Source organism: Styela clava, chromosome 7 (assembly GCF_964204865.1).
Source record: "Styela clava chromosome 7, kaStyClav1.hap1.2, whole genome shotgun sequence".
Classification (NCBI taxonomy): Eukaryota; Metazoa; Chordata; class Ascidiacea; order Stolidobranchia; family Styelidae; genus Styela; species Styela clava.
This window is the reverse complement of record NC_135256.1, coordinates 18,211,808-18,237,869: the sequence shown is the minus strand read 5'-3', so window position 1 is coordinate 18,237,869 and position 26,062 is coordinate 18,211,808. Positions and strand designations below refer to the sequence as shown.

General features: G+C 34.4%; 1 protein-coding gene across 1 annotated transcript; it reads right to left on the bottom strand.

Annotated features, from left to right (window-relative positions):
* Positions 1 to 1,037: 1,037 nt before the first annotated feature.
* Positions 1,038 to 25,847, bottom strand: LOC120327710 (laminin subunit beta-1-like). The gene is made up of 30 exons (XM_039394053.2): positions 25,688 to 25,847; positions 25,316 to 25,463; positions 24,660 to 24,972; positions 24,193 to 24,359; positions 23,427 to 23,622; positions 20,222 to 20,342; positions 18,476 to 18,664; positions 17,779 to 17,958; positions 17,259 to 17,371; positions 16,671 to 16,886; positions 16,171 to 16,323; positions 15,695 to 15,845; positions 15,375 to 15,457; positions 15,006 to 15,195; positions 14,653 to 14,796; positions 14,240 to 14,483; positions 13,527 to 13,702; positions 12,914 to 13,138; positions 12,414 to 12,628; positions 11,552 to 11,648; positions 9,683 to 9,874; positions 9,153 to 9,330; positions 8,382 to 8,566; positions 7,454 to 7,881; positions 6,871 to 7,009; positions 4,280 to 4,487; positions 3,697 to 3,838; positions 3,193 to 3,369; positions 2,732 to 2,876; positions 1,038 to 2,388 (listed from the first exon to the last, which is right to left on the bottom strand). Exons 1-30 carry the CDS (start codon positions 25,722 to 25,724, stop codon positions 2,255 to 2,257), a joined length of 5,286 nt encoding a protein of 1,761 aa, XP_039249987.2. The 5' UTR covers positions 25,725 to 25,847; the 3' UTR covers positions 1,038 to 2,254.
* Between the last annotated feature and the right edge of the window lie 215 nt (positions 25,848 to 26,062).

The window sequence follows — 26,062 nt, the reverse complement described above, 5'->3', positions numbered from 1 at the left end:
GTACATTTGCACCCACGGATATTCGCATCTATGGACACTTACACCCATGAAATTTTGCACCCATAAACATATACCCATGCGTACCTCTCTTCGAAGTAAAAGAGATTTTATTGCCATTTGCGCCGAAATAGCGATATCTTAATGTTATGAATAGCAATGAGGACGAACTTACATGCACATTTGCACCCTCGTACATTTTAACCATGCACATCTGCATTCACGGCCATTTGTACCCATGACATTCTCGCGCATATACAGTCGACCCGTGAACGCACCCACAGTCATGTCTGCTAATAACCGTGTTTCAGGCAAACATAAGTTACCAACTATAAATATTTATTCGAAATGAAGACGTATTACAAATTTTAAGTAGCCCGATTCTTGGTGAGGATCGCTACGTTTTTACTGTCATTGCAGGTTATAATCCTATAGTACTTTTTAGATAAGAGAAAAAAGAGATCGAGAAACAACGTCAACTTGGCGAAAGCAGAACTTCAGGGATGGGACGAGTCCGGCATTACAGGGATTCGACGAATCCGAGTAATAGGTCAAGGACTCGAATCGTCCGGGTCGTGACGTCGTAACGAAAAATCTATTCTTCTTCTTGTTTTTGACTACAATACAAACGTGAACGTCGGTCAATGTGCGCCTTGGTTGTAAACTCGCTATTTAGCACAGTTGGTATTGTAATGTCGCCCTTACGTCTGAGGCCAAAAAACGTCGAAATTCTTACATGTCGACAGCAAAAAAACAATTTTGACTGCAATGCGTGCCTATAACTGTAGATAGTTTTAGCCGTACTATGTCCCTTGTGCAAATGGCAGAGAGATGCCACTCGTCAACACTATGTGGTACATCTGCAGTGAATCATGTGCAGATTCTAAAACCAGTGTAGATGATTGGTATCGAACGTTTGGTCAATTGATTGACCAAAACTGAGCTTGACGAAAGCCAAGGTTAAACCAAACAGAACTTTTTAGGTAATCATAACATTTTAACCTATCCATTTCCCGAAGCTCAGACCCAAAACGGCCACATTATGTAATATAACAGGTCAATGTCATTTTATTATCAGCATTATTCAACAGCACTAGCAAATACAGATAATGGGCTAGTCCCAGCTTAAACACACTAAAACATGAAAAAAAAACATTTCACTTGAATCCATGACCAAAAGAGAAATAAAAAAGACGTGACCGGCAAAAGCTTGTGTTAATGGGCTAGTCCCAGATTGAACAAAGTAATAAAGAGAAAAAGATTATTTCACTTGAATCCAGGACCAAAAATAAAATAAAAAGACATGACCGGCAGAATCTTGTGTTGGTATAGTGAGGGACTGTGAATCTGTTAGTAGTGAAAGAAAATGGAAATGATATTAGTGTAGCTATCATCGTAAACTTATGTAATAAAAATACTATATCGGGGCTTGTTTTGATAAAATTTTAACATGAAACAGCTAAAATAATACATAAAAACCTCCTACTTGTGAATCATATCAGGAAGTCACGTTTACTATTACCAATTGAAAGGAAATCTATTCTCAAAACTGGTGATGGAAAATGAAAATAGTGACTTTCCAAAGGTCTTACTTTTAAAGGGAATTTTATCAAGGTTATTTATTTGAGTGGCAAATGTCTTATTTATCATGTATATGTACAGAAATACCAACTTAACATTTCTTCACAATCTCCAACCAATGCATTACAAAACTTGATATAAAATAATAAAACAATGATTTGCGTGTAAGTATGTGATGACATTATGAATACAACTATGACATAGCACAAATTTGATATTATGAAAGTGACATACAGATACAATGATGTGCTGTAAAGGTGGACTTTCTCCAATATAGGGTCCACCGTAGAGCTAATACTGTTATGTAAGACGTCCTCGTAGATAATTGGAAAGGGGTAGTAAGTTATAAAGTGTGAAAAACGCTTCATCAAGACATACAAAAGCTGCATTTCGATACAAATATACAAAAAACGGAAAAAGAAAGCATACAAGACAAAGAGAAGCACATCAAACGCAAACTCCTACACAATTTAAAAACTGATGAAACTTTACTATTACAAAAGTAACAATTTTATTTCATTCTCGGGGGTTTGATTATTTTACTCAAAAAATAATAAAATATGCTGATTTGAGAACAATATCTTCAATTTGGCCGTGTTACCACTCAAGTACTATATATAACAAACAAGTAGGAGTATTTAACTCAGAGAAAAACTGTACAGGAAACCCATTGTAATTAACAAAGACGAATGTCAGCCTCCTTGTCTACAATGGAAGCATAAAGCCTTTCTACTTCCGCAAGTAGAGATTCTAATTCACTACTCTTGGTCGTGAGTTCACGCTCTTGCTCATCGAACTTCTCATTTAATTCTGTAATTAAAATGGGAAATATGTTAAAAATACATCCATACATAAAACACCAAAATGGCTAGGCAATCTTAGCATGGCAGATTGGGTACTCCTGCAGTGTGTGTACCTGTGTGTTGGGGTGAGGCCTTTACACAACTTGATGTGAAGTAGGCAAACAAAATTAGTTACCTCCATACTGGTACACGCACTTCTGGAGCGCCGCAGATTGCACAATAAAAAAATAATTAACAGTGTGATAATTAATATTATAGAGAAGTATCATCACTCTTACACAACGTCCTACCAAACTAACCATTTGTACAAAAGACTCGAAATAAAAATATTCATTCAACAAATCGCTTACCGTCAAGTTTATCCAAGTTGCCATTTATAGTTTCCTGCAATGCTTCTGCATCTTTTCGTAACTTTGTCAATCTATCAACCTGACCCTTCTTCTCATTTATTTTTCCATTCGCTGACCGAATGAGTCCTGCCTCAGCTTCCAGTGCCTGTATGTAAAAGAAAACATATTGTCATTATACAGTTTGCAAACCGTTAATAATAACCTTACAAGCAGAATGAGCCACACAAAAATCAGAGACTTACTGAAAGTTAATATAAAATACCTGGACCTCCAGAAGTATGCGCACCAAGATGGCGCACAACCTGAACATAGTATGTGTGTACCTGTTAGGATTCAGGTTGTGCAACAGCTTGGTGGGCATACTTCTGGAGGACCAAATATTTTTTATCAGTGTTTGTATTAATATAACGCTAGAATTGGGAAAAAAGAGTATATTTAAAGAGGAAAACTGGATTACTTACATCTTTCGCTGCTTGTGCTGTATCCATGGCCATTGCAGTCTGTTGTATTGCATTTTCCACATTGACAGAATTATCAACGATTTTGCTTTCTATTGCTTTCAATCGATCTTCTAATCTTTTAACATCTTCATCAATGCCGTCTACAGCATCAGTTATTTCTGCTGCTATTCCTACAATCTGTTCAAATATTTTTATATTCAAATCATATCAATTATTTACCAACAATAAATTGGCTGATTTTAAAATTTAATGAGAATAATTAACAGATAATATAGAATCCAAACCATGGGTTCAAAGTTCAAATATTATATTTCTTCAGTTCTTATTGAATGCTTACCCTTATCCTTATCCATAGTGATATAAAAAGACTACCAGAAAATTCATAGTTATCTGACACACTCTAATTAAATATCACATATAAATACAATATTAAATAAATGTCTCATAAGAAAATGCCTTTGTATTTCCTGCCGCTTATAAAATACCTTCTAGATAATTACTTACATCATTAATTGTCTGTTGAGCCAAATCAATATTAATTTGTGCTTTATCTCTCGCTGCTTTGGCAAGTGTTGATGCATTTTCAGCTTGTTCAAGTGCTTCAGAGACTGCCCTAGCATCGCCAGCTACAGCGGCAGCATCAGCCCTGAGAAGTAACAGTAAGGTTAGAATGCAGTAATTCTTAGGAGTTTGCCTATTAATATACTGTTCGCTACCACATCTAACTTATATTACCAGTTAAAAATTCAGGTTCAAACCAATGGGGTCGGCTATACCTGACATGGGCAAACTACGGCCCGCGTGCTATATCCGGCCCATTGAATACCTCAATTTGGCTTGCCTGATGCTGCTACAACAAAACTAAAATCATTTTTGATGTTTTAGCTAAAAAATATCTCAAGGAATTTGTCGAGATTGTGATTAAATTTGGTTTGGCACAAGGTTTATTGTTTTTCACTTTTGTTTTTGTTACACTGTTATATAATGTTCATAAAATGTAACTTTTTATTTAAAAGTTACATGGCCCGTCAGTTTAGGCAGGCAAAATATTTGGCCCTTCGTCCCACAATAGGGATTCATTACTTACTTAGCTTTCTCAGCTGCTGCAAGGAGTGCATTTGCTCGATCAAGGTCATCTTGTGTTGTGTCTAAAATATTATCCACATCAGGAAGAGAATTGACAAGGTCGTTGATAATTTTAGCTCGGCTATCGATTTCATCTCGATCAGCTCTCAATGTCATGGCAAGAACTTCTCTGGCTAGTGCTTCGATTTCCTCTGGCTTGGCTCGATCATCTATAAATTGTTAAATATGCAAATTTATTTTTGATAATCCTATAATTGTCTAGCGATAATTCAAATTCCAAAGTAACATTCACAGCTTGAGCTACAGAAGTACAGAGTGTCCATAAAGTCACTTCACAATTTCAATATGGAGTCTGTTCTCAATATACTCAACCAGGTTTTTATTTTAATCAATAATTGTTTGAGTATTTTTATTCCATTTAATACATCTGTGAGAACAAAACAATATATGGTATTGATAAATTTTGAGACTTCATGAACACCCTGTATTTATTTCTGTATATAATTACATAAATGGATTAAAAGTTCCCTTACATTAAAAGTCTTGCAACATATAGAAAAGGAAATGAGAAGAAATGTACAAATATCTAAGTAACGCTTAGAGCTCGACCGATATCACTTTTTGGCACCGATACCGATAACGATATATCGGCCAACTAGTGACCGATAACCGATATTGACATACCGATATCTACAACTCGAACCCGCAGTAAATACAAATAGAAAGAAACATTCAGTTTCAGTCAATCAAAATTTTGTGTTGAAAAATAAAGCAGTCCTACACAGTGCTTGCATCATTAATAAAAGTTTCGCAGCAAATAATAAGAACACACATTAATGCACAAGAGAAAAAAGGCAGTCAGTAAAAAGCTTATAGAAGTCCATTTTGATCCATACAGTAGTAGGTGGGAGTAGGCTTGCACGTAATTTACGGAATTGTTTGGAGTTACGGAAGGGAAGTTACAAATTACGTAAAGTCGTAATTATTGGTCGAGCGCTTTCGCGTTTGAAACGTGCTCCTTCCAAGCAGTCAATTCCGTCGATTGTAAAAAATCAAAGTTTAACAAGCAGAAGAAGTTAGAGTTCCGGTATTCGCAGCCGTTTTGAGCCGGCATGACGCGTTGCCACCCCGTTTGAGCGTTTGGTTTCACGGTCAAAACGATATTATTATACGCGTTATAACCGTAACGCAATTAGCACCGACAGACTTTTTTGTCTTCACGATTTGTTATCTTTTTTATTCGGCGCTGATAATGATAAATAAGAATGTGTGATAGTTGATTGTAATTCCGGAAGGCGTATTTTTCTTTCTCTCCGTGAAACAGACATGAAACGAATTTTACCGCCGCTATAAGCGCTCAAAAGGAGAGGAGGCTAGGCTACTTTGTTTTCCCGACTCAATCACTTTTATTAATACAAATCACAGAGGATTAAAAAAACAAAATAGAATTTATTAGCATTAATTTACAACAAGTTACGGGTAAGAATTTATCGCCGGCTAAATAATTATTATTTGATTTAAATTTATCGCAAATAATGTTATAACATTTAGGCCGCGAAATGATTTGATATAAAATGGAGCTTGGTAATCGGAATATCGTCAATAATTCAGCATCAGTAATTATTATAAAATGCTAACTAGGTAGCAAAGTCGGATAATGTAAAAAAAACGGAGCAATAACAAGTCTTCGTCGCGAGGCAAGCGCAGGTATAATCAAACGAGAAAATACGCTCGTCGTTGATTAATAACTTAGAAACCCGAAATTTTTATTCAATACGAAAGTCTATTTTAAAAAAGGCAACTATCGTTTCATAAATATCCGTATACCATTATCGGTAATGATAAAATTGATCGCATAAAATTGGGACGGTTAATTTGCGAACGTGATAAAGGAAAATCAAAGCCAACACAATTAAACAAGATAAAAATCAGAATAAATTTAATTTGAATTCACTCCTTGGTATTTGTCTTTAACATCTGTCGCCGGCGTGTAGTAATGTCGGTAATATGAAAACCAAACTTCGATGTCCCATTCGGAAAAGAAGTGGATTCGAATGGTTTTTATGATAGGTTTAAACGTGTGAAAAAATATCGCAATTACGGGGTCATTACGTAATCAATTTTTCCGTAATTACGGAATTGATTTTTGTCGATTACGTGCAAGCCTAGTGGGGACGCATGATATTCGAAGGCGAGGATTTTGCGCCGCACGAAGAGAGAAATATAGAAGAGAACCCTCTGTTCATTGAAAGGCAAAATGAGAGAAGCGTAAAAAAGGAAAACGCTCGGCCGCAGATATTTCCCGGTGAAAAATACTCATTTTTTAGAACGTGGAAAAGCGACTAACGCTGATATATATCGGCCAGATATATCGGCCGGTTGGGCCGATATGATATATCGGCAAACACGCAATATCGGCCCGATATATCGGTTGGCCGATATATCGGTCGAGCTCTAGTAACGCTCATAGCGTAAGCTACAGAAGCACCACAAAAAGATATATTTTTGTATATAATATCACAAATAATTTTAAAATCCCTTGGATAAATTGTCCTGCAACATATAACAGGAAATCAGGAAATATTTACTTACCAGTGAGGAATTGACGAATTTGTCTGATTAAATCACGAATCTTAGCGTTTCGATCTTTCACCTTTGATTCAACCTCATCAGCTTGTCTTCTTGCATCTTCAGCGATTTGTTTTGCTTCTTTCGCGTTTTCTTTTGTTACCTGTAAACACAGAGATCAGACAATGGCTCAAATTCTATATTCGGATAATTATATGCAGTACAGATAAAGCTTACAAGAAAAACAGTCAGTAGAGCCACTCCAAAGCTGTAATGTTATGGTCAAAGAAGAAGTTTATATCTATATGTGCTTTAGATTTCTACTACAGAATGACCGATGAATAAAGGAAATGATAAAATCAGTCAAAAAATTCTATTCAAGAGTCTTGATTCACACCAACAAATATATTTGTCAAGACTTGTCAATGTCAAGACTTCTTCAAACAAGAAAATTTTACCCATGAGTAGTCATCTTTATTCTAGCTACAGAATCCTTGCATTCATTAGTACACAGAGCGAAGGAATGTAGTAAACCCAAATCGCATGCACAAATAGTCCTATCTATCAATTTAATATCAATGCCGCCTAAAGATTTTACAACACAAACCTGTATTCTGATATGCAAATCAGTGGTATCGGCTGTGAGTCCGTCCAAAATTTCTTTTGTTTTCTCAGCCCTGGCTTTTGCTTCATCTGCATTGGTTACTGCTCCTTTGCATCCCAGTCCACCACAATGTTCACAGCCTGCACCTCCACAAGTATCATCACATTCTTCAGTAGCCTGACCACAGACGTCCCGGTTAATATCAGCAAGAGACAATTCTTCAACTTTAGCTTTGTTATCTTCGAGATCGGCCTCAACTTGCTGCCTCTTATCGTCAAATTCTTCGAGTTTAGATGCAAAAGTAAGCTCAACCTCAGCACGGACATCTTCTGACTGTTTCACAAGACTGCCTGGTTCAGTTGTGGCGGCCTTGGCAGCACGTTCAGCATTTTCTGATCTCTGTGCCGCGTCTTCCACTTGCTTGTATGCAGCTAAAACCAACCGCAGTAATTTTAGATATTGAAGTCCTTGGAGTGCTACGCGGCTACGCCCAATTAAATTGACATTGCATGTAGGGATATTGGCTACAAGCACCACCGACACTAACACATTCAGGCTGTAATAGATTGTGTATAGACTGCACCGAATTAGGAATACTTGACCTTCAAAAAACAATGTTGTTTCCTATGGTTGCTTGTCTAGGGTCTTTCTCAGAGCAAAGATACCAAAGTTGTAATTTATTGAATACAGTTTACAAGAGATCTGTTAATATTAAGCGCTATTACACCCACAGTGATGACAATAAAGTTCCATACAGCCTTTGGCAAACTATATGTGCAGTGGCGTTTTCTGAGCACAGCAGTACTAGCCAAAATTATTTACTATTTTATTCGTAAAAGTTATCAACTTAAAAAAAATTGATATTACATACTTAACTCTCAATTAAAAATCATTGAAGATTAAGTTTTGATGAAAATATGACGATACATACCTGCAGGAGATGCCTTGCTGATGTTTCTCTTTTCTTCTTTCAATCCATCTAATTTCTCACGCATTTGATTTAATTCATCTTCACTCTTTTCCAACCAATCATTGATAGATTCATCATCTGATCTCAGTTTTTCCATGTCTTTCTCCATCTTGTCAAGACGTTTTTCTTGGGTGGAGAGCTTGTCCCTGAAAATGTGCACATTTGAATAAATAACTGAAGTTCTAACAAAGGAGGATTATTGTAAAAAGTTGTCTTAATATGTGTTAGGTGGTAGTTAAAAATCCTAAATATCTATAAAAAAAACTTTTCATTACTCTGTAAAAACTTGACCAGTTAGATACGAGATATCTAGTATAGAGTAGAATGTTGATATTTATGGGATAAGCCAACAAGACAGCTTACTATATTGGTAACCAATGGCTCCTCTTACACTCTAATAAAGTTAGAACCTAAAAGCTCCATCTAAATTGCAAGCATTGATGTACTCAATCCAAGGAAATATTTTAAAATCTTATCATTTCAAACAACAGGATCTCCATACAGAAAGTACTGGCTGGCCCAGAGCCTCAAAAAAAGGAGATTGTGTAATATTTAATAACCCCACATATAAAAAGAAACTACAGGTATATGTAAATTTGTTCAGGGCAAGTTATCAAATAAAAATTCGTATTTTTCTACACAAATCAATCGAAGCAATACTGTCAATGCCAGCAAAATAATCATAGCTCCATCATATATATATATGGGAATTGTATAATATTATCTTCCTACCTGATGTCATCAATCACATCTCTGAAGTTATCTCCTTCAGCAGCTTCATCCAATTTTGCGAGAATATCTTCAATTTCTTTCAGTGTTTTTTCAATTTTCGTGAAATCATCTTCGTAAGCGCCAGTGATTCCGGTTTCTTCAATGGCCTGAGCATGTGCAATCGCTTTTTCTGTTCTTTCTGCAGAATAATAATATCAGAAGTGAAAAAGTTTGTGAAGTGAAATACCTCAGAATTATACCAAAATCTATAACCCACATAAGATATTTCTCAAATTGGAAAAATCAGGACTTTTAAATATCCAGTTTATACATTTGTATATATACCTCTTGCTATCACGATTAGGGGTAATGAATTTTTAAGTTGGTATTGATACTGTACAAAAGCGGTCTTTCATAATAAATCACATTGTAGAAATTAATGTTTATTCTAAAAATTTGCTACTTTAGAAGTTTAAATTACTAAAATTTTGAATCCAAACATATTAATGTTAAAAAATAGTTCATATTTCATGAAACAATGCAAGTCTTACCTTTCAGATCACTGATGATCTTATCCCAGTTGTCAAAGCATTCACCACAAGGTTCACAAGATGGAATATCTCCTGTGAATCCTCTCTTACAACGATCACAATATCTTCCACCAACACCTTCAATACAAGGACATTGTCCAGTAGCACGATCACATTGCACATGTGCAGAACCCAACGGATCACAATCACATTCTGAAATATAACACAGGTTAGAGTAGACGCATTGACAGCCAAGAAAGTACAAAGGCTCTTGAATCTATTTTCATACATATATATTCAATCAACATTTCAAGATTGAATGTTCAAATTTTGGTCTGATACAATTAGTCCAGGAACAGAGTCAAGTTCCAAGTTGGCACTGCTGAAAAGTTTGGATAAATTTGCACTGTGAGACTGACTGATGTATTTCATCACAATAACCATCAACACAAGCAAAATGTTAGTCAGTTCTTCATAAGTTTGTTTTGCTGCTTTTTCAGAAAACAGACTTATGTAAGTCTTAAGGTGTACTTGCAGGGCTTATATTTTCCTACTCACCAGTTTTGTTCTCATAGTTTAAGCATAGAACAATGCAAATATGAAAAAATTAACAGCCATGCAACAGCCTAGCAGTTGACCATTATGTGAAGTGCTTTTACTAATCTATTAGATGATATTCCATTGTTTTACAACATGATATAAGGTGAAAACTTCAATCAAATAGGCATGAATAACATTTATAAACCTGCAAATGAACTGTGTGCGTAAATTATGAAATCGTGACACAATGCATTGACATGTGTATTATACAGCAGGCTGTAGTATATATATGAATATGATGAAACTACTGATAATGGAGTTCGATAAAGCAAGAATTTTCGAATAATTTTCTTGAAGAATGGCAAAAGTGTTCTATCATTGTGCATAACAAATTATGTAAAATTTAAAAATGTAATAAACAGATAAATTGGCATAGGTGAAATTATCTTTTTGAATGAATTTATTGTGCAAAATTATAGAATTAGATAATTTACAACGTAATTAAACAATTACAGCAACTGGACGATTTTACGCGTGAATTAACTGGTGCCCTTGTGTCAGTGCTTTTTTACCAGTTACATTAGATGATGGCAATGAGGTTGTTCTCGATGTTGTAGAACTTTGTTGTTCAGAGGTAGCGAGAGGATACGAAGTAGAGTGTATACAACCCTGGTCTGCCCTACTATCGCAATCGGTAGTTGGGCTGAAAGTGGGTGTTGGCTGGGGTGTGGCAGTATGTTTTGAATTGAGTTGGTCAGTAACAGTGGATGGGTCAGAAGTAGAAGGGTTGTTAGGGTCAGTGGGATCAGGACAAATTCTATCGCCGCGATTTAAACATTCTGTTGTAGCCTGGGTGGAAAGATTTGGTTGGGTGGATTTTTCGGTAGATTTAGACGGGGTTGAGCTGGAAGTAGATTCTGGACTAGAATCCGGGGTAATTGTGGATGGGGTGGGTTCGATACTTGTTTTTTTATTAGGTGTAGTGGTGATGGGGGTAGTGGTTATCGGTGGTGGGTTTTTTTCAGTTGTAGACGTTGTTGTGGTCACTGGTTCTGTCCGAGGTGGAGTCTTCCCCAATTCTCCAATAAAAAAAGCACAATACTCACTCTAGTGTTTCGATTTATAGAAAGCCGTAAGCTGAGCAAGGCAATGAGAGATTTTTTTTTCTATATGGAAACTAGTCGATGGAAAGAGCTACATAACAAAATGAAAACCAGCAGCCTAAATGCCTATAAATTCGCAAAATACTGAGAATAGAGAAATCGGAATTCCATATTTCGCTAAGCTAAAAGCACAGCAAATGCATAACAGATTGAATTGTGTGAAACCGCAATTAATGAAGCAACCTACCGTAACATGCAATATTAGGATTTCCCCAATATCCATCAGCACAATCTCCGCAAGTTAAACCACCAAATCCATCTTTGCACTCGCATTGTCCAGTGTACTGAAATATCAAAAACTAGTTAATATAAAGTATGGTTACATACACCTTTAACCCAAACAAGGCACTGACTTGAAAATTGTTAAAATATTGACACAATGATCAGGAAGCTCTAGCCAACTGAAGATAATTGACTATATCTAGCTTAACGGTATGTACTACGAATGGATAATTTAATGATATCGATCATTGGAAAATTTATTTTTCAAAATATATCATTCTGCTAGCTTGAGAAAAATAAATTAAATTATTATCAATGATGTATATTTCACAAGAACTCACACTCTAAACTACTACATTTTTACCACATAAAGCAGGGGTCGGCAACCCACAGCCGGATACGGCTCGCGGAGCAATACAATCCGACCCGCGACGCTTCACTGAATTATAGTAACAAACTATAACTGTTTTGTCGATTATATTCTTTACGCAAAAGAATTTACGTGTAGACTAAATTATATTATAACGTAACAAGAATATAATTCACAATTACTCTTTTACTAAGCCTATAACTTAAATATAATTTAGACAAATGACAACAAAACGCAGAAAAGTGATGCTAAGTGCAAATGGCGCAAAAAATATTCAAATGGTCAGTCTTCGTGCGCTGCTTAAAATTTAACTGCTGATCTGTGTGATAAAATGTTATTCATCGGTCATCCATTCGATTTTTAACATTTTAAAAATATGTGCGGCCCGCCAATGACTTGCAACCTTTAATTTTGGCCCGCAAATTGAGATCAAAATGGTTAAAAATAATCAACAAACCTCATTACAAGTTGCTCCAAGCGAGTTAGTCTCGTGACAATTGCATGGAATGCATCCTTCGCCATTGGAACCTCGATAATGATTTGGTAAACAGCTTTCACATCTTCGGCCAGTCATGTTGGGCAGGCAAGGACACTGACCAGTATTCATGTCACAATGACAATGTCCACCAACACATTGTGACGGTTCAGTTCCAGCGACATCACATGCACACACTGAAAAAACAAGAGTTTTCAGTTTTTTCTGCTTATTCAGTGATTAGCGTAAAAGTCACTGATATTCAGAATCAAGATCCAACTAATGCATGGCAGAATGGATACAAATCTGTTAGGTATTCTCTGCTACCATATCATTTTGTATCAATAAAATTTGCACAAGGTTGCGTGACCTAAATTCCTTACGAAACGAAAGTGGACTATAAGAGTATGATTTCAAATATATATTGGTAATTTGAGGAAAAATATCAACTGAAAACGACAAAAAACAACTCTATTCCTTACATCTGCAATCTTTCGATAAGGCATTTCCATAGTAGAAATCTCTGCAAACTTCGCAATGTGGACCTGCAGTGTCGTGCAAACAAGCTGTACATTCTCCTGTGCTTGCATCACATGCTCCGGGATTTGAAGGGTCAACATTGCCGTTACATTCACAAGCGATACACTGACCACCGGCTGCATGTGGATTTCCGTAGTGTCCAGGAGCACACTGATTGCAGGTTTCACCTTAAAAATATAAATCATTATCAATAAATATTTCTGAGTAAATGAAGGTTTAAAAATCATAGCTTCCAAGTTATGAAAGTGTAGGTAAGTTTTTTTTTTATATCTTCAACCTGGGTGAGTATAATGCACCATGGCCTTAACCCGATTTGTCAGGTCAGATAAAGAAACAATGGACAAGTAAATCCTGATCTATTTCAAGTGTCCTGTTGCGCTCTTTTTTATTAACAATGCTTATGCTGCCTTTCGCTTTAAACAAGTTCCTGTACAATCCATCTAACATGAAATATTAGGTATCAATTCAAGGTTGTTTCAATTGCAATGGTTTTTGTTTAACTATATAATGAGAAATATATTTTAAATTCCTGATATAAATTCATCTGAACCTTACCTGTATATTGTGGCATGCAGTCACACAAAACTTGATTTGTGCCAGTCAGAGGATCATATGTTTCGCTGCATGTTTGTGCGAATTGTCTGCTACTGTCTGGTCCACCAGGACACATGCAGGGTTTGCATTGATCTTGGCTTCCAAGTCTTGGATCTCCATAATACCCATCTTCGCAACTGTTATTGAAATATATCGATGAAAAATACAGCGAGAGATTTTGAAATTTACAGCGATAATAAAAAGGTTGCGCTTTTTTATTGAAATGAAATGAAGTTGTAGATATCGCCAGATAATCATAAGATAGTTAGGTTCTTCGTATATGAATATCTTCATATTTTATATTTGTTTTTAAAACAATGTCAATTTCGAGTAATCTGGATGGAAGCATTCAAAATCACAATATATATTTGGGCTAATGATTAGGTTTCTGCGAGACTAACTACTTATCCTTCTTCTATGCTTTTGTGTCGGCGGATCTGTATGCATATAGTGCAAGGATGCTGTAGCAAGAGTTAATGTTACAGAAATATATTTGTGTTAGTGTGCAGCAAAACTCTTGAATCACTTAGATCACAATATATATATACATAATTTTGTCAAACAACAAAACACAAATACAGGCCACAAAATTGTATTTGTGGTTATTTGATATATTTCATAAATAACTTTTACAAATAACATTAATAACAGAATTAATTTATTTTAATACTTACAATTCACAATGATCACCAATAGTGTGTTGCCCACAGTTTAAGCACATTCCTGTATCCTGGTTGCATTCTTCAGCATGTCCATTGCACTCGCATGGAATACATTCTGGGAATTTATAGAACCCTACTTTGCATTGATCACACTGACGTCCAGTAATACCTCCATTTCTGCAAGTACATTCTCCTGTTTCTGTATTGCAGTATTCAACATCTGGTGACCTAGCACCTTCAACATTACAGTCACAAGCTGGAAAAGAAAAAAGATTGTAAATAAATCAGCCTATTTCACCTAGAAGATGTTCAAACCTCAATATTAACAGAAATATATAGTCATCATACACATAGAGTTAAAAGAACACTAGAAATAGCCAAAACCCATTACTATTTATTATAGGAAATAAAAAAAAACAATTTACGCTTGCAGCCATCTGGGCCAAGGCCAAATGTTCCTGGAACACATTTGTCGCATTTTCTTCCCATAACATTAGGTTTGCAAACACATTGTCCGCCGTTCTTTTCACAGATTGAGCTAACACTACCCTGAGGGTCACAGTCACAAGCTAAAAAGAAAAAAATATATTTTAAAAGGCCTAATAATTAAAAATGTTGAATAAGTCCAGGTAGAAATCTATCATTCGGTTTTAAGTATAAAAGGAAATGGCAATATATACCGGTAAGTTGATATAGATTTTTTGATATTCAGTACTGGTATCCTCGTGACTCGAGTCACAGACAGATACATTGCAATGTATTTATTATTTAAACTTACCTAAAGCACCATCATGCAAAATAGCATTCATGGAAAAGACAAGTCCAGCACAAATTTCATTCTGAGGTTGTTTGGGCAACTGCATGGCTCTGTCTTGGCATTTCAGTTCATCGAATTCTCTAGATCTTTCTGCACCGGCTATAGATCCATGGAACATACTTATTCCAGAGTAGTTGGCAACGAGGACAAGCTACGAGAGGAATTAGATATTTAGTGAACACTATTATTGTGTTGGGGTGTCAATTGGGACCAACCATCTGTCCAAAATCTCTACCATGGGTATCATGAAATATTTTTTAAATTGAGATACATATTTGTGCTGTGATCCTGGTTTCAAAAAAATCGAAAATTTTATAAAAAATATCTTACTGAATCTATGTTAATGCCTTCCATACCATCCGGGAATTCAAATCGAACAGCATAATTGTATTCCATCTCCAAACAATGTGAACCTATAAAAGAAGATGAAAATATTAATTTTGTATGAAGCTGGAAAAGTCTAGGTAAATTGTCACTGCCATTTTATAATCATAAGACTTATACAATAGGACATACAAAAAAAATTTTGCGGAAATAGAAATTTTGATATCGAAATTTAAATCAACTCCAAAAACATTTTTATGAGTAATAATTCTCAATGTTATTGAGAAATTCCAATGCTGATTAGTATTTTTATCAACATTTCTTACCAAGATTCTCGAATGAAGTTGGATGACCACGAAGTGAAGCAACCCAATCATCATCACCAGGCTTAGTATTATCACATGGGCTTCCCACCGGAATGTTTCCAGCATTTGGTCGAATAATAGTAACTTTAACATTGTCCACTGTGACATCATTCTGTAAAAACAAATATTTAAAATTGTGAAAATTATCAACTCAGCAGTTTAGGTGTTGATTAGATTTGTAATATTATTAGTAATTTATTTGATAGGGGTTCACATTACAAATGTTTCAGTAAAGAAGGCTATCCCCAATTAAAATTTTGCAAAATTTAAGAATATTATAAAATAAACACAAGGCATTTATTATATGACAAATTCAGATGCATTTCCCGTGGCCATTATGCAAAATATAATAATACTTGGACCGCACCCCTGTGGTACGTCCCGACATTTTGTCATCTAAATTGTTTTTAACTGCAAGAATTAAACATTCTACTCACATAAGGTACATATCTGAGAACAAAATCATAATCCATAGAAGCTGGCAATCCCGATACAATGAACTCGATGATTCCGTTAGCCCGAACCATTTTGAAACCATATCCAGTCCAAATCATTGGTGGTGCATATTTCTGGTTATATCTGAATGTATTCTAAAAGGAAAGTATTTAAATTAAAACTACTACATGGCAACATTACAATAAAGAGTAAAACAGTGTAATCAAAAGTAGATAAGATTTGTCACCAGTAACAAACAAGATGTGAGCTTTCAAAAATTGTGTGGCAACTTTAAGAAAAGTCATAATTTTTTACTGTTTTAGACAATTTAGATCAAAAATCGAGGGGATTTTGAAGCATCATAACTTCAATAATCAGAATTAGTTGATTATACAGTTATTGGCATCATTGAATCATTAATAGCTTATAACATAATACAGAAATGTATGGAGTTCTTTTACCTACAGCAAATGGATAATGCGATTCAAATTGCTATACAAACCTCATTTCCATATACATCTTCTGCTTCAAATGTATAATGATCCAAGAAAGGAACAAAGAATCCTGCTTCAGCGATGCTGCATTGTCGAGCAGTGATATGGGGTCGGCAATCACACTGACCAGTGGAATCATCACAGTCATTGTTATAAGAACCACCCACATCACAATTACAATCACGACACCCACCGCTGTCAGCACTAAGTCCCCAGGTTTGAGGCTGAAAATTAATGTAGATGTAAGCATTTGATTTGGTGGGAGACTCAAAAATACACAATATACCATAATGCATATGTATCCCTACTCAAATTTTTTCAAGAATTTCAGTCATGTGGAACAGTGGAAGTTGATACCTCATAGCTGACGTGAACTGCTTTAATGAATTTTGCACCAATCGGTGTTTACTAACACACAATTCATTATAGTCTCAGTAGCTTTTGACACTAGTGGTTATTTGTAACTTTGATCAAAGGTCAATATTCTTTATTTCTGAGCCAGTGCATGTGACCTTGCCCTGAGCAAATTATATAGAACAATTTTTTTTAATTTTCTACCATATTAAAATAAACATAATAGTCTTTTACAAACGTACTGCACATTGATCACATCTTCTTCCAGTAGTATGTCTCTTGCAAATACATTGTCCAGTGGTTGGATCACATTGGTTGCTACCATCGAGTGTACCGAGAGAATCACAATCACAAGCTATTCAAAAATAAGTCAAGTTTTGAACAAATTTATTACCCACAAACTTGGTCATCTGAACTGAAAGTATCAGGTGTTCTGTTTCGGCTATATGATAAGGCTATTCTAACGGCCAATTTTTGATCGTTTCTGGATACTTGGTTTTTTATTGATTGATTGTTCATTAGATAAGTGTGTCTATGGCCCAGGAATTTTCTCTATATACTTATAAAAATCAATTTGACCCTTTCCATTTAGCTGAACCTCAGGATTGATCTAACAATTATGCATGCATTATGCATAACAACAAACTCATAAATTATTACATCGAAATATAACTATGTCTAATGTAACAAAATAACTATTGGGTTGACAGATTATATAAGCCATATGTAATGGTTTTCCTATATCACCAAAAAAATACACACGTGTGCATCCGAAGTCGTTTGTTTCATCCAAGTTATAATATCCTGGTTTACATCTGTCGCACCTTTCACCTTCAACATATTGTCTGCATCGACACTGACCAGCAATCATGCCAAGGTCAGAATCTGTTCGCCCATCACACATCCCATCGTTCAAGGAACCAGCCACCTCACAATTACATGCTGATAAAATTTTGATTTACAAATAAAAAATGGAAAAAACACCAAAAATTGTAGATAACACCATAAAAAAAACTACTTAGAAATATTTATAAAGTGGTCAAGCTTAATTTTTCAGGTAATCAATGTAACAATATAAGACTTGAGATTGTGTTGACAATATTTGATTGTATGTCACAATTTGTCATTATTTATAAGAAAATGCAAAGATATCTCATGATAAAACTATTTAACAATACAGTATTGCCTGTGGAAACACACCAAACAAAACAGGCTATATAGAGTTCTGAGACACATATTGGTTGAAATCGAAAGTAGCACTCAAATAATATGAACAAATTTTATAGATATCAATTTGTATGAATGATACTCCTTGCTTTCATGGATACTCATATCTCACCACAAATAGTATTGCATTCTTCGATTTGGAATGCTCAGAAGATCCAAACGACATACACCACGGTTTCACCTTTTAATTTCACATAATACATTTATTTCACCGAAAACACTTTTAACTGACCTTCACAAACATTAGGGTCACGGATGTCTCTCTCAGGATGATGATAAAAGAATGGTCGACAGAGTTCGCAGTTTCTTCCAATAGTATTATCTCTGCAATTATCGCACACTCCCCCAGACTCACCATCAGTGGCAGCATAAACAGCGGCATCAAAATGGCATTCATCAGCATGGTTGTTACAATTACACCCTGTATATAGAAGGCGAATTTCAATGAAACATGGTTGAAAAGCTGTTTCAAAGTGAGAAGCGAAAACGTTGGACTTATCTATGCTGACATCTTGAGTTCAAGACACATGCTCTCACCTTACCCAGAGTATGACAAATTGGGTGGGAGATGCAGAGACAAAAAAATTCTGGTCCCTCCAACAATAGTAAATAATCGCATATAACTGGATTCTTGTACAGAAAAAATTAGTATTGAATAATTTAGGATGCTTACACAGAGCCTTGTTCAGACTGAAGGCGAGAAAAAGCCACTTAAAAAATCAGCATTGAAATATATACATAAGGGATGGCCCAAAATACAGATAGGTATGAGTTTGAGGAAATTTCAAACTCATTCCATGATGAGAAATACTTTATACTGGTATATAAATGTTCTATTTTAAATATAAGAACTCCTTAAGGAAAAATACATGTACACTAATAGCATTTACCCATTATTAGGACCTTTCATTTTCAACAAAGCTGGCTTATTAAATAAGAAAATAGCCACTACTGGTAATCGGAAATTGTTCTTGGATAAATCTTTCTCGATAATAATGTACCAATTAACAAAGATCAAAGAGTTGAATGAAACAGCTAATTAACACAATAGCTTTTTAATCTGTATATGATAATTCTTCGGCGCGTCCAATCTTTATAATAGCGAGTACACTAATTTATAAGTACATCGGTAGCATTTATAGTAATTGGCAGGTGCGAATATTTGTGAAATTATATTACAACATGCAGCGCGTTTGGGATTACATTATAATCAGCGTTGACATTATAATTTTTTGTCTAGAAATTTTAAAGAATACTATTGCCTGCCATCCGAAGGAAATAGGACTCTCACTGCCTCCAGTGCTATAAATGTTCGGCCACGGAAAAAATGAATTATTTCCGATAACGGCTAGATTTAATGGCGCACACCAAATCTAATTTATTATGAATAAAATTACAAAAATTTCACTTATTCAATATTTTGATCATCCAAAGCAGGGGAGTAACGAGAGAATTCAGTATAATTGGACAATTTTCCACATATAAACAAAATTAAATTTTCGCGAAATAAAAGTAACATAGGGAAAGCGTTATCTCAGCCCGTAACGCAAAACGCTGACGCACAGGAAACCTACTTTTTATTACAGGCGCCGTCTTCGACAACTTAACTTTATTTAAACAAGTATAAAGTATTGGTAGAATCGAGGGAAGTAATAGAAGTCGATGTTTCCTAAAGCGGGTCAATTGTAACAGTATTGGAATGAATAGCGACTGCGAGTCAAGCAGCACGACGCCGCGTAGACATGGCGAATTGAATTCAGAAATTCTCAATTTTAGTAGTAAAATTGCCGACTTAAATAACATAATTACACAGATTGGACAGTTTTAAAATGTCAGGGTTTTGTTATATAATATATGAGGAAAAATATATCTTATCCCTATTTTTTACAGGAGATGTTCTGACATTGTCCGTATCAGGTAAGTACGTTTTATTAAGGTCACGTGAGTAATTTCAGCAGACAACATTTTAGGCACTTACGTTTGCATTCGTTGGGTTGTCCTCTGTCAGCAGGTCGCCATGGTTGATCATGGTAAAAGGGAAGACATTCATTACAGTTGAGACCTTGGGTGTTGTGCCGACAAACACATCGTCCATTTACCTATTTTGGGCACATCCAAAGTTCAACAAAAATTAAAAAGCGAAATGACACTCAAATCATAACAATCTAAATCTTGATTATAGTTGTTAAATGCAAGAAGTAATCAAAACAAACTAAGAATAGAAGTGAAACAGTATTTACCAATTAGCCGAAGGTAAAATAAAGAATTTATAGAAGAGAAAAATAATATTAGAAATAATATTAAATAAATAAATATATAAGCACTAACAGAAATAATAACACCAATTCACCAGTATACACCATTGTAATGAATTTTATCAAGAGATCACCATAATGTAATAACACCAATGATATATAACTGTCTAATCTATTACTATTCGTGCAAAATTGCTCATAACTACCTACTGCAATTTGATATCAATATTAATTAAATAAAATTAAATCTTAATAGGACCTTATCTACGCGAATTATAATCTAATCTCAGATTTTAAAATTAAATTAGTATGTTTCGATGCAAACTGTGTTGTTGCATTCCATTGCAAGCGTGAGTGTACCTTGCATGATTATGTGTTGTGAAACCATTAGTTTTATTTTTGATTTTCATTTTTTTTATCAAATAAGTAAGGACCCAATACGGAACCTTGGGACAATCATTAGAGTGCAAGTGCATGTATAAATCATTTTTTCATACAATTGATTCATACAAATAATATTGCATTGATCATGATAGCGGGGATTGATCAGAACCAGACCTCTTGAATTATGTATCGATATGGAAAAAGAATTTCAGAAATTTTATCAAGTGAAGCATTTTTTTTTTCAAAAATGTAATATTTTGTTGGTCAATTTTTTGCATCAAATGAAAGAATACATTTAAATCTGATACAGAACATTTTAAAAAAAATAATTGAACGAGCATATCTTATTCAACTAAATGAAACATAAAAATAAAGTTCTAAATCATCTTAATCCTCTTACTGAGTTTAACCAAATATCAACACATAATAAGAGTTCTGGAAATAACATGCAAGCAAGCTCTGGGTTTAAAACTTGAAAATCATATTTTTGTAATTAACAACATAAGCCCTTTCTTCATAGAAGATGATTGAAATCGAGGATAAATATCAGCGAAGTGTTTAAACTAGGGTATCCAATCGGAATATTGGATAAACTCTACTATGGGGTCAGCCTATACACGATGCATTAATACTGCATATTCTTAGTCCAAAAATATCGCCTAATGAAAATTATGCGATGCCGTAATTAAATACAATAATGTAGATAAATAGCTTTCCCTAAATTAATCTGCCCCGTATTTTGCAAGTTAAAGTATATTTGTTTCATGTTAAAGCTGTATTAAGACAGAAGCCACCACAATTTGTTGTTGCTAAGCTGTGCCACATAGTTCTGTGAGGACATTCAGAATCAAGATGGCATAAATTAATATTAGAGATGTACCAATATTTTATGCCTAATCCCATTCAATAATAATTACCAAGAAATAACTAGAAAAAAAAGTTTTTCGATGAATATCTCCACCTAATTATGAATATTTTTGGAAGTAACAAATCACGCCATCAAAATTTTGTTCAAACAGTTTATATGAGAGTACATATTCAAATTCTTGTCATGAAGAATGGACAAACGGAATACTAATATAAAACAATTATAAAGAATTGCCCAAATTGTCTAACTTTAATAGTGTGATTAAATTATACTTTTCCAAACATGAAAAAAATATTGGTACATCAATAATATTTATTTTTTATGGTAAAAGCATAGACTAAGGCTTATTACAATCAATCATTCGGTGGCATTCAAGTTAGCTTGTTGTTGTGCCTACCTGATCCCCAGCGTCTTTCGGTTTGCGCTTATGGAGAAAAAAGTGGAAAACATCACTATATTTCACCAAAAATACACCAATGAAAATGGAAAACAAGAAAGGGGAATAAATGGGCAATACACCAGAAATAACCTAGTCACAACAACTACTTAACACCTTTTTTCTATTGAGGTAAATCTGAAAATTTTGATCCTAATGTGTGTATCACACATGGCAATGTTATTCACAATCACAAAACTTATGGTCATTATTAGTTGCACTTTTGCATACTATTGATGCAAATTCTTTATGAAGGAACTGTATATTGAATTGTGCTTGATTGTGATAGGGAGGTGCAAAAATATGGTTGTAATTCATCCATATCTTTTTCTTTATACTTGCATATTGACAATGAATTAAAATCGCTTTCAAAATGAATTATGGAAGGCATAAGCGGTCGGAAAGTAAGTGCCAAAATTGGAAATTTAATTTAGATTAAGCATGGTTTATGTATGAATCACAACTCAAGTCACACTTTTTATGTGATAAAAAAAAACAAAAAAAAAGATAAATAATTTCGTTGTAATTGTAAAATTATACCAGACTAGTAAAGCTCTCATTTTCCGACTACTAAATGCCAGATGAAATTATGCAATATCTGAATTTGGATTGTTACAAAACTCTGTCTTTTATCAAACAACAAATTCTTTATTTTTGTTGAATGTGGTTGATTGTTCGTGCTATAATATGATGCATTCGAATTCGCTCCCATGCTTTGAAAAACATTTTTGGAATTGAACCCCCTGGATATACTTACTTTCTGTTGTATTAATTCATTATCATAGACATAGTCCAACTGAGATAAAAATTCTCATTAGTACATAAGATAGAAAGCAAAACAGAGTAAAAAGTAAAAGTAATAAACTTAGAAAATAATATACAGAACAACGGTAGCTTAAGAAAAGAAGCATAAATACATTCAAAGCATATGCTTGCCACCATATATGCAATTTATAAAGAGAATAAGAATTAGAAAATCTATCCTGATTTTTTTCTACTATTCGAATTGAATAGGACATTTGAAATGTTAGAAAGATTCTATAAGTTTCCTTAATGTAATTATCACATATATTATGAAGAAAAATAGCAGAATATATAAACCTTTCTCGACTAAGAAAATCTCTTTAATACAAATAAGCATTTCACAGAAAGATTAGAAAACTAGAACTAAATCTCTTTTCGGCAACAAGGAATTTTAGTAGGAAAGGTTTAATGATTGCTAATATATTATATTATTTACCTGGAACAGATCCCTTCTAACAAGATCAGGACGTTCCAAAGAAGCATCGATTGGTCGACATTCATCAGCATGACCATAGCAGAAGCAATTTCCACGTACAATCAATTCATAAAGAGAATAATAATATTTTTCTTTGATGTTTTCTCGGTTGTCAAGAAGATCATCACCAAGGGTATGCATGTGGGTGAAATTGATTCTGAAAATAAAAAAGAAAGTATTTTCATAAACATGATGAAGGCCCATCATGCCAAAAAAAATCCAAAAAAAATCACTTTCGAACAAGATATACGAAGAACGCAAAACAAAAGATCGCATGTGTGAATGCACTTTATGTACATAAACAAGCATTACTGCTAAGAATTAATTCTGCAAATACCATCTTAACAGGTTTTAAAGTTGAAGTTTATCATGTTTTTACTGGAGTGGAGTACTCTCAAACTCCCTACAGTCAGAGATAAAATTCTGTATTCGGCGAAGTCAGAATCAGAATCACAAATTTTCAATGGGTATGGAAGCAACCAAAATTTTCTCCAGAAACCAGATAAGAATTAAATTTAGTACACATCCTTGCATATGGCAAGTTTTATTAATAAAACTATTTTATTGGAGTTGGGTCCTGGAGTCATAGTCCAAAATTTTTCCAACCCTGAGTCATGAGTCAATGGCAATTTTGCCCTACTTGTACATTCTCATACTCTAATACAAAAATATACGGTAGTTTAAAATAGACATTTTTGCAACACAAATAAATAATCCCCTAACAAACCTGAGATTAGTAATAGTGAGAAGATCCTGAATCCTTGGTGAGTATGGATCATCAAATGGGATCAGAGAAGGTTCCAGAACTTTGTAAATCAATTCGCCCTCGGTAGATGGTTCAATGAGTGAGTAACGACTATCACAGATGACTTCATCAATTTCCCGGGGAGGAAACTGAAACACAGAGATGGGACATTTAGACATTTAGACAGCAAGAAGGTGGTATATCAACCAAGCAAAATATTCTAGAATAAATATATCATTATATCTGATTACGGTAAGTTATAATTTTGTTGTATAATATGCCATTGCCAAATTAGGAAATTCAAAACTAGTATTGAAGGAAAATTTACCAATACAATTTTACAATTGTTTGGATATATACATCTTTGACCAAAATCTAAATAACTGAAAAATAAGTGAATTTCAATTTCACATTACCTATATTGGCTCAACTTGAAACGTGATACTAACCAGGGGCATATCGGGATAAAACTCGTTGCAGTCATAAGCGAAGTATCGGTACACTCTCCATGTTTTGCCATAATCGTTTGATCTTTCAATAATCATAGCAGCAGGACGGAAGGTCTTGAAAGTCATAATCAAGTGAGTGAAGTGAAAAGCAGTTTCCAAATCAAGTCTGATTGAGACTTTATCGACTCCATTTTCAGATTGCCACCATGTTCCCAGTCTCTCACGGAAAGTCGTGATAACATTTTCAACATTGTGATTTGTGGATTGATCACGGGCATCACAAATAAAGCACTTTTCTTCATCTTTCAAATGACTGAAATGATTAAAAATTGAACAGCATTAGAATTTATGAACATGCGTTCATTTGAATTATGTGAAAGCAAGTATTCAATATCCGAAGCAAATGGCAACAATAACTGAAGAAATATTGATAGTTTGTATAGCAAAAGTAGTCATTGATGCAAAGTGCACAACTGGTATATTACCTGGTATATTACCAGTTGTGCATGTATTACTATCATTAATGAACCTGATAGCAACCACTTCCAAAAGTCAATCACGCTTACAGCTCAAAGTACCATGTTCACAAATAATTTAAGCCTATTTTGTCAGTATGTTTTATGGAGATTAATTCATAGTACTGTAGTAATCTATACCTAACAATGCAGTAGTTTTCTGGGCCCTTTTGTCCACATGTTGATGTGGCTGTTAATCTATCTTCTCTGCCAACCAACAAATCGCCAATGTCAGGATAACAACCTTGACCATCACAAGGACTAGTCTGTGCCGTAGATATGTGTAAAACTGAAAAACAAAGATGAAAGATACTATAAAATTTGAAAAAATTTGCATAGATGTACCATGAAAATACAACCATATCTCTACATTGAAGAATACAGAATAGTTTAATCTAATAACCTACTTCAGTACTTGAAGGCTTTTATATACAAGTGTTTTGTCATTTGAATAGATATAATTCAATCTTTCTGATCTTTTTATATAAAATATAAACAACGAAGATATCTTACCCGATAATACGGCTCCAAGCCATAATAAATTCCGCATTTTGTAGACCTCAGTATTGCAGTTTACCCTGTTTATCACTAATTGGTCTACAATAGTAAGGGTTTAACTTTTCTGAAATAAGATAAGAAATTCTTTGTAATTTTCCACGAATATTTCAAAATTGTACAGTCCTGAATAACAGCACTTTTCTGTAACAAAACCTTATTTATAGATTCATCATAATTCTACGACATAAAACATAGGCCCGCGAAATGCCGATGGTCTGGGCGCCGCCTTACTTCGATCGCTCTGCGAACAACTTTCCGTCTGACCGATCAGCCGGTATTCCTATTTAATCATTTTAAATCGGCGACGGCAATAAGGATGTCTAGCACACT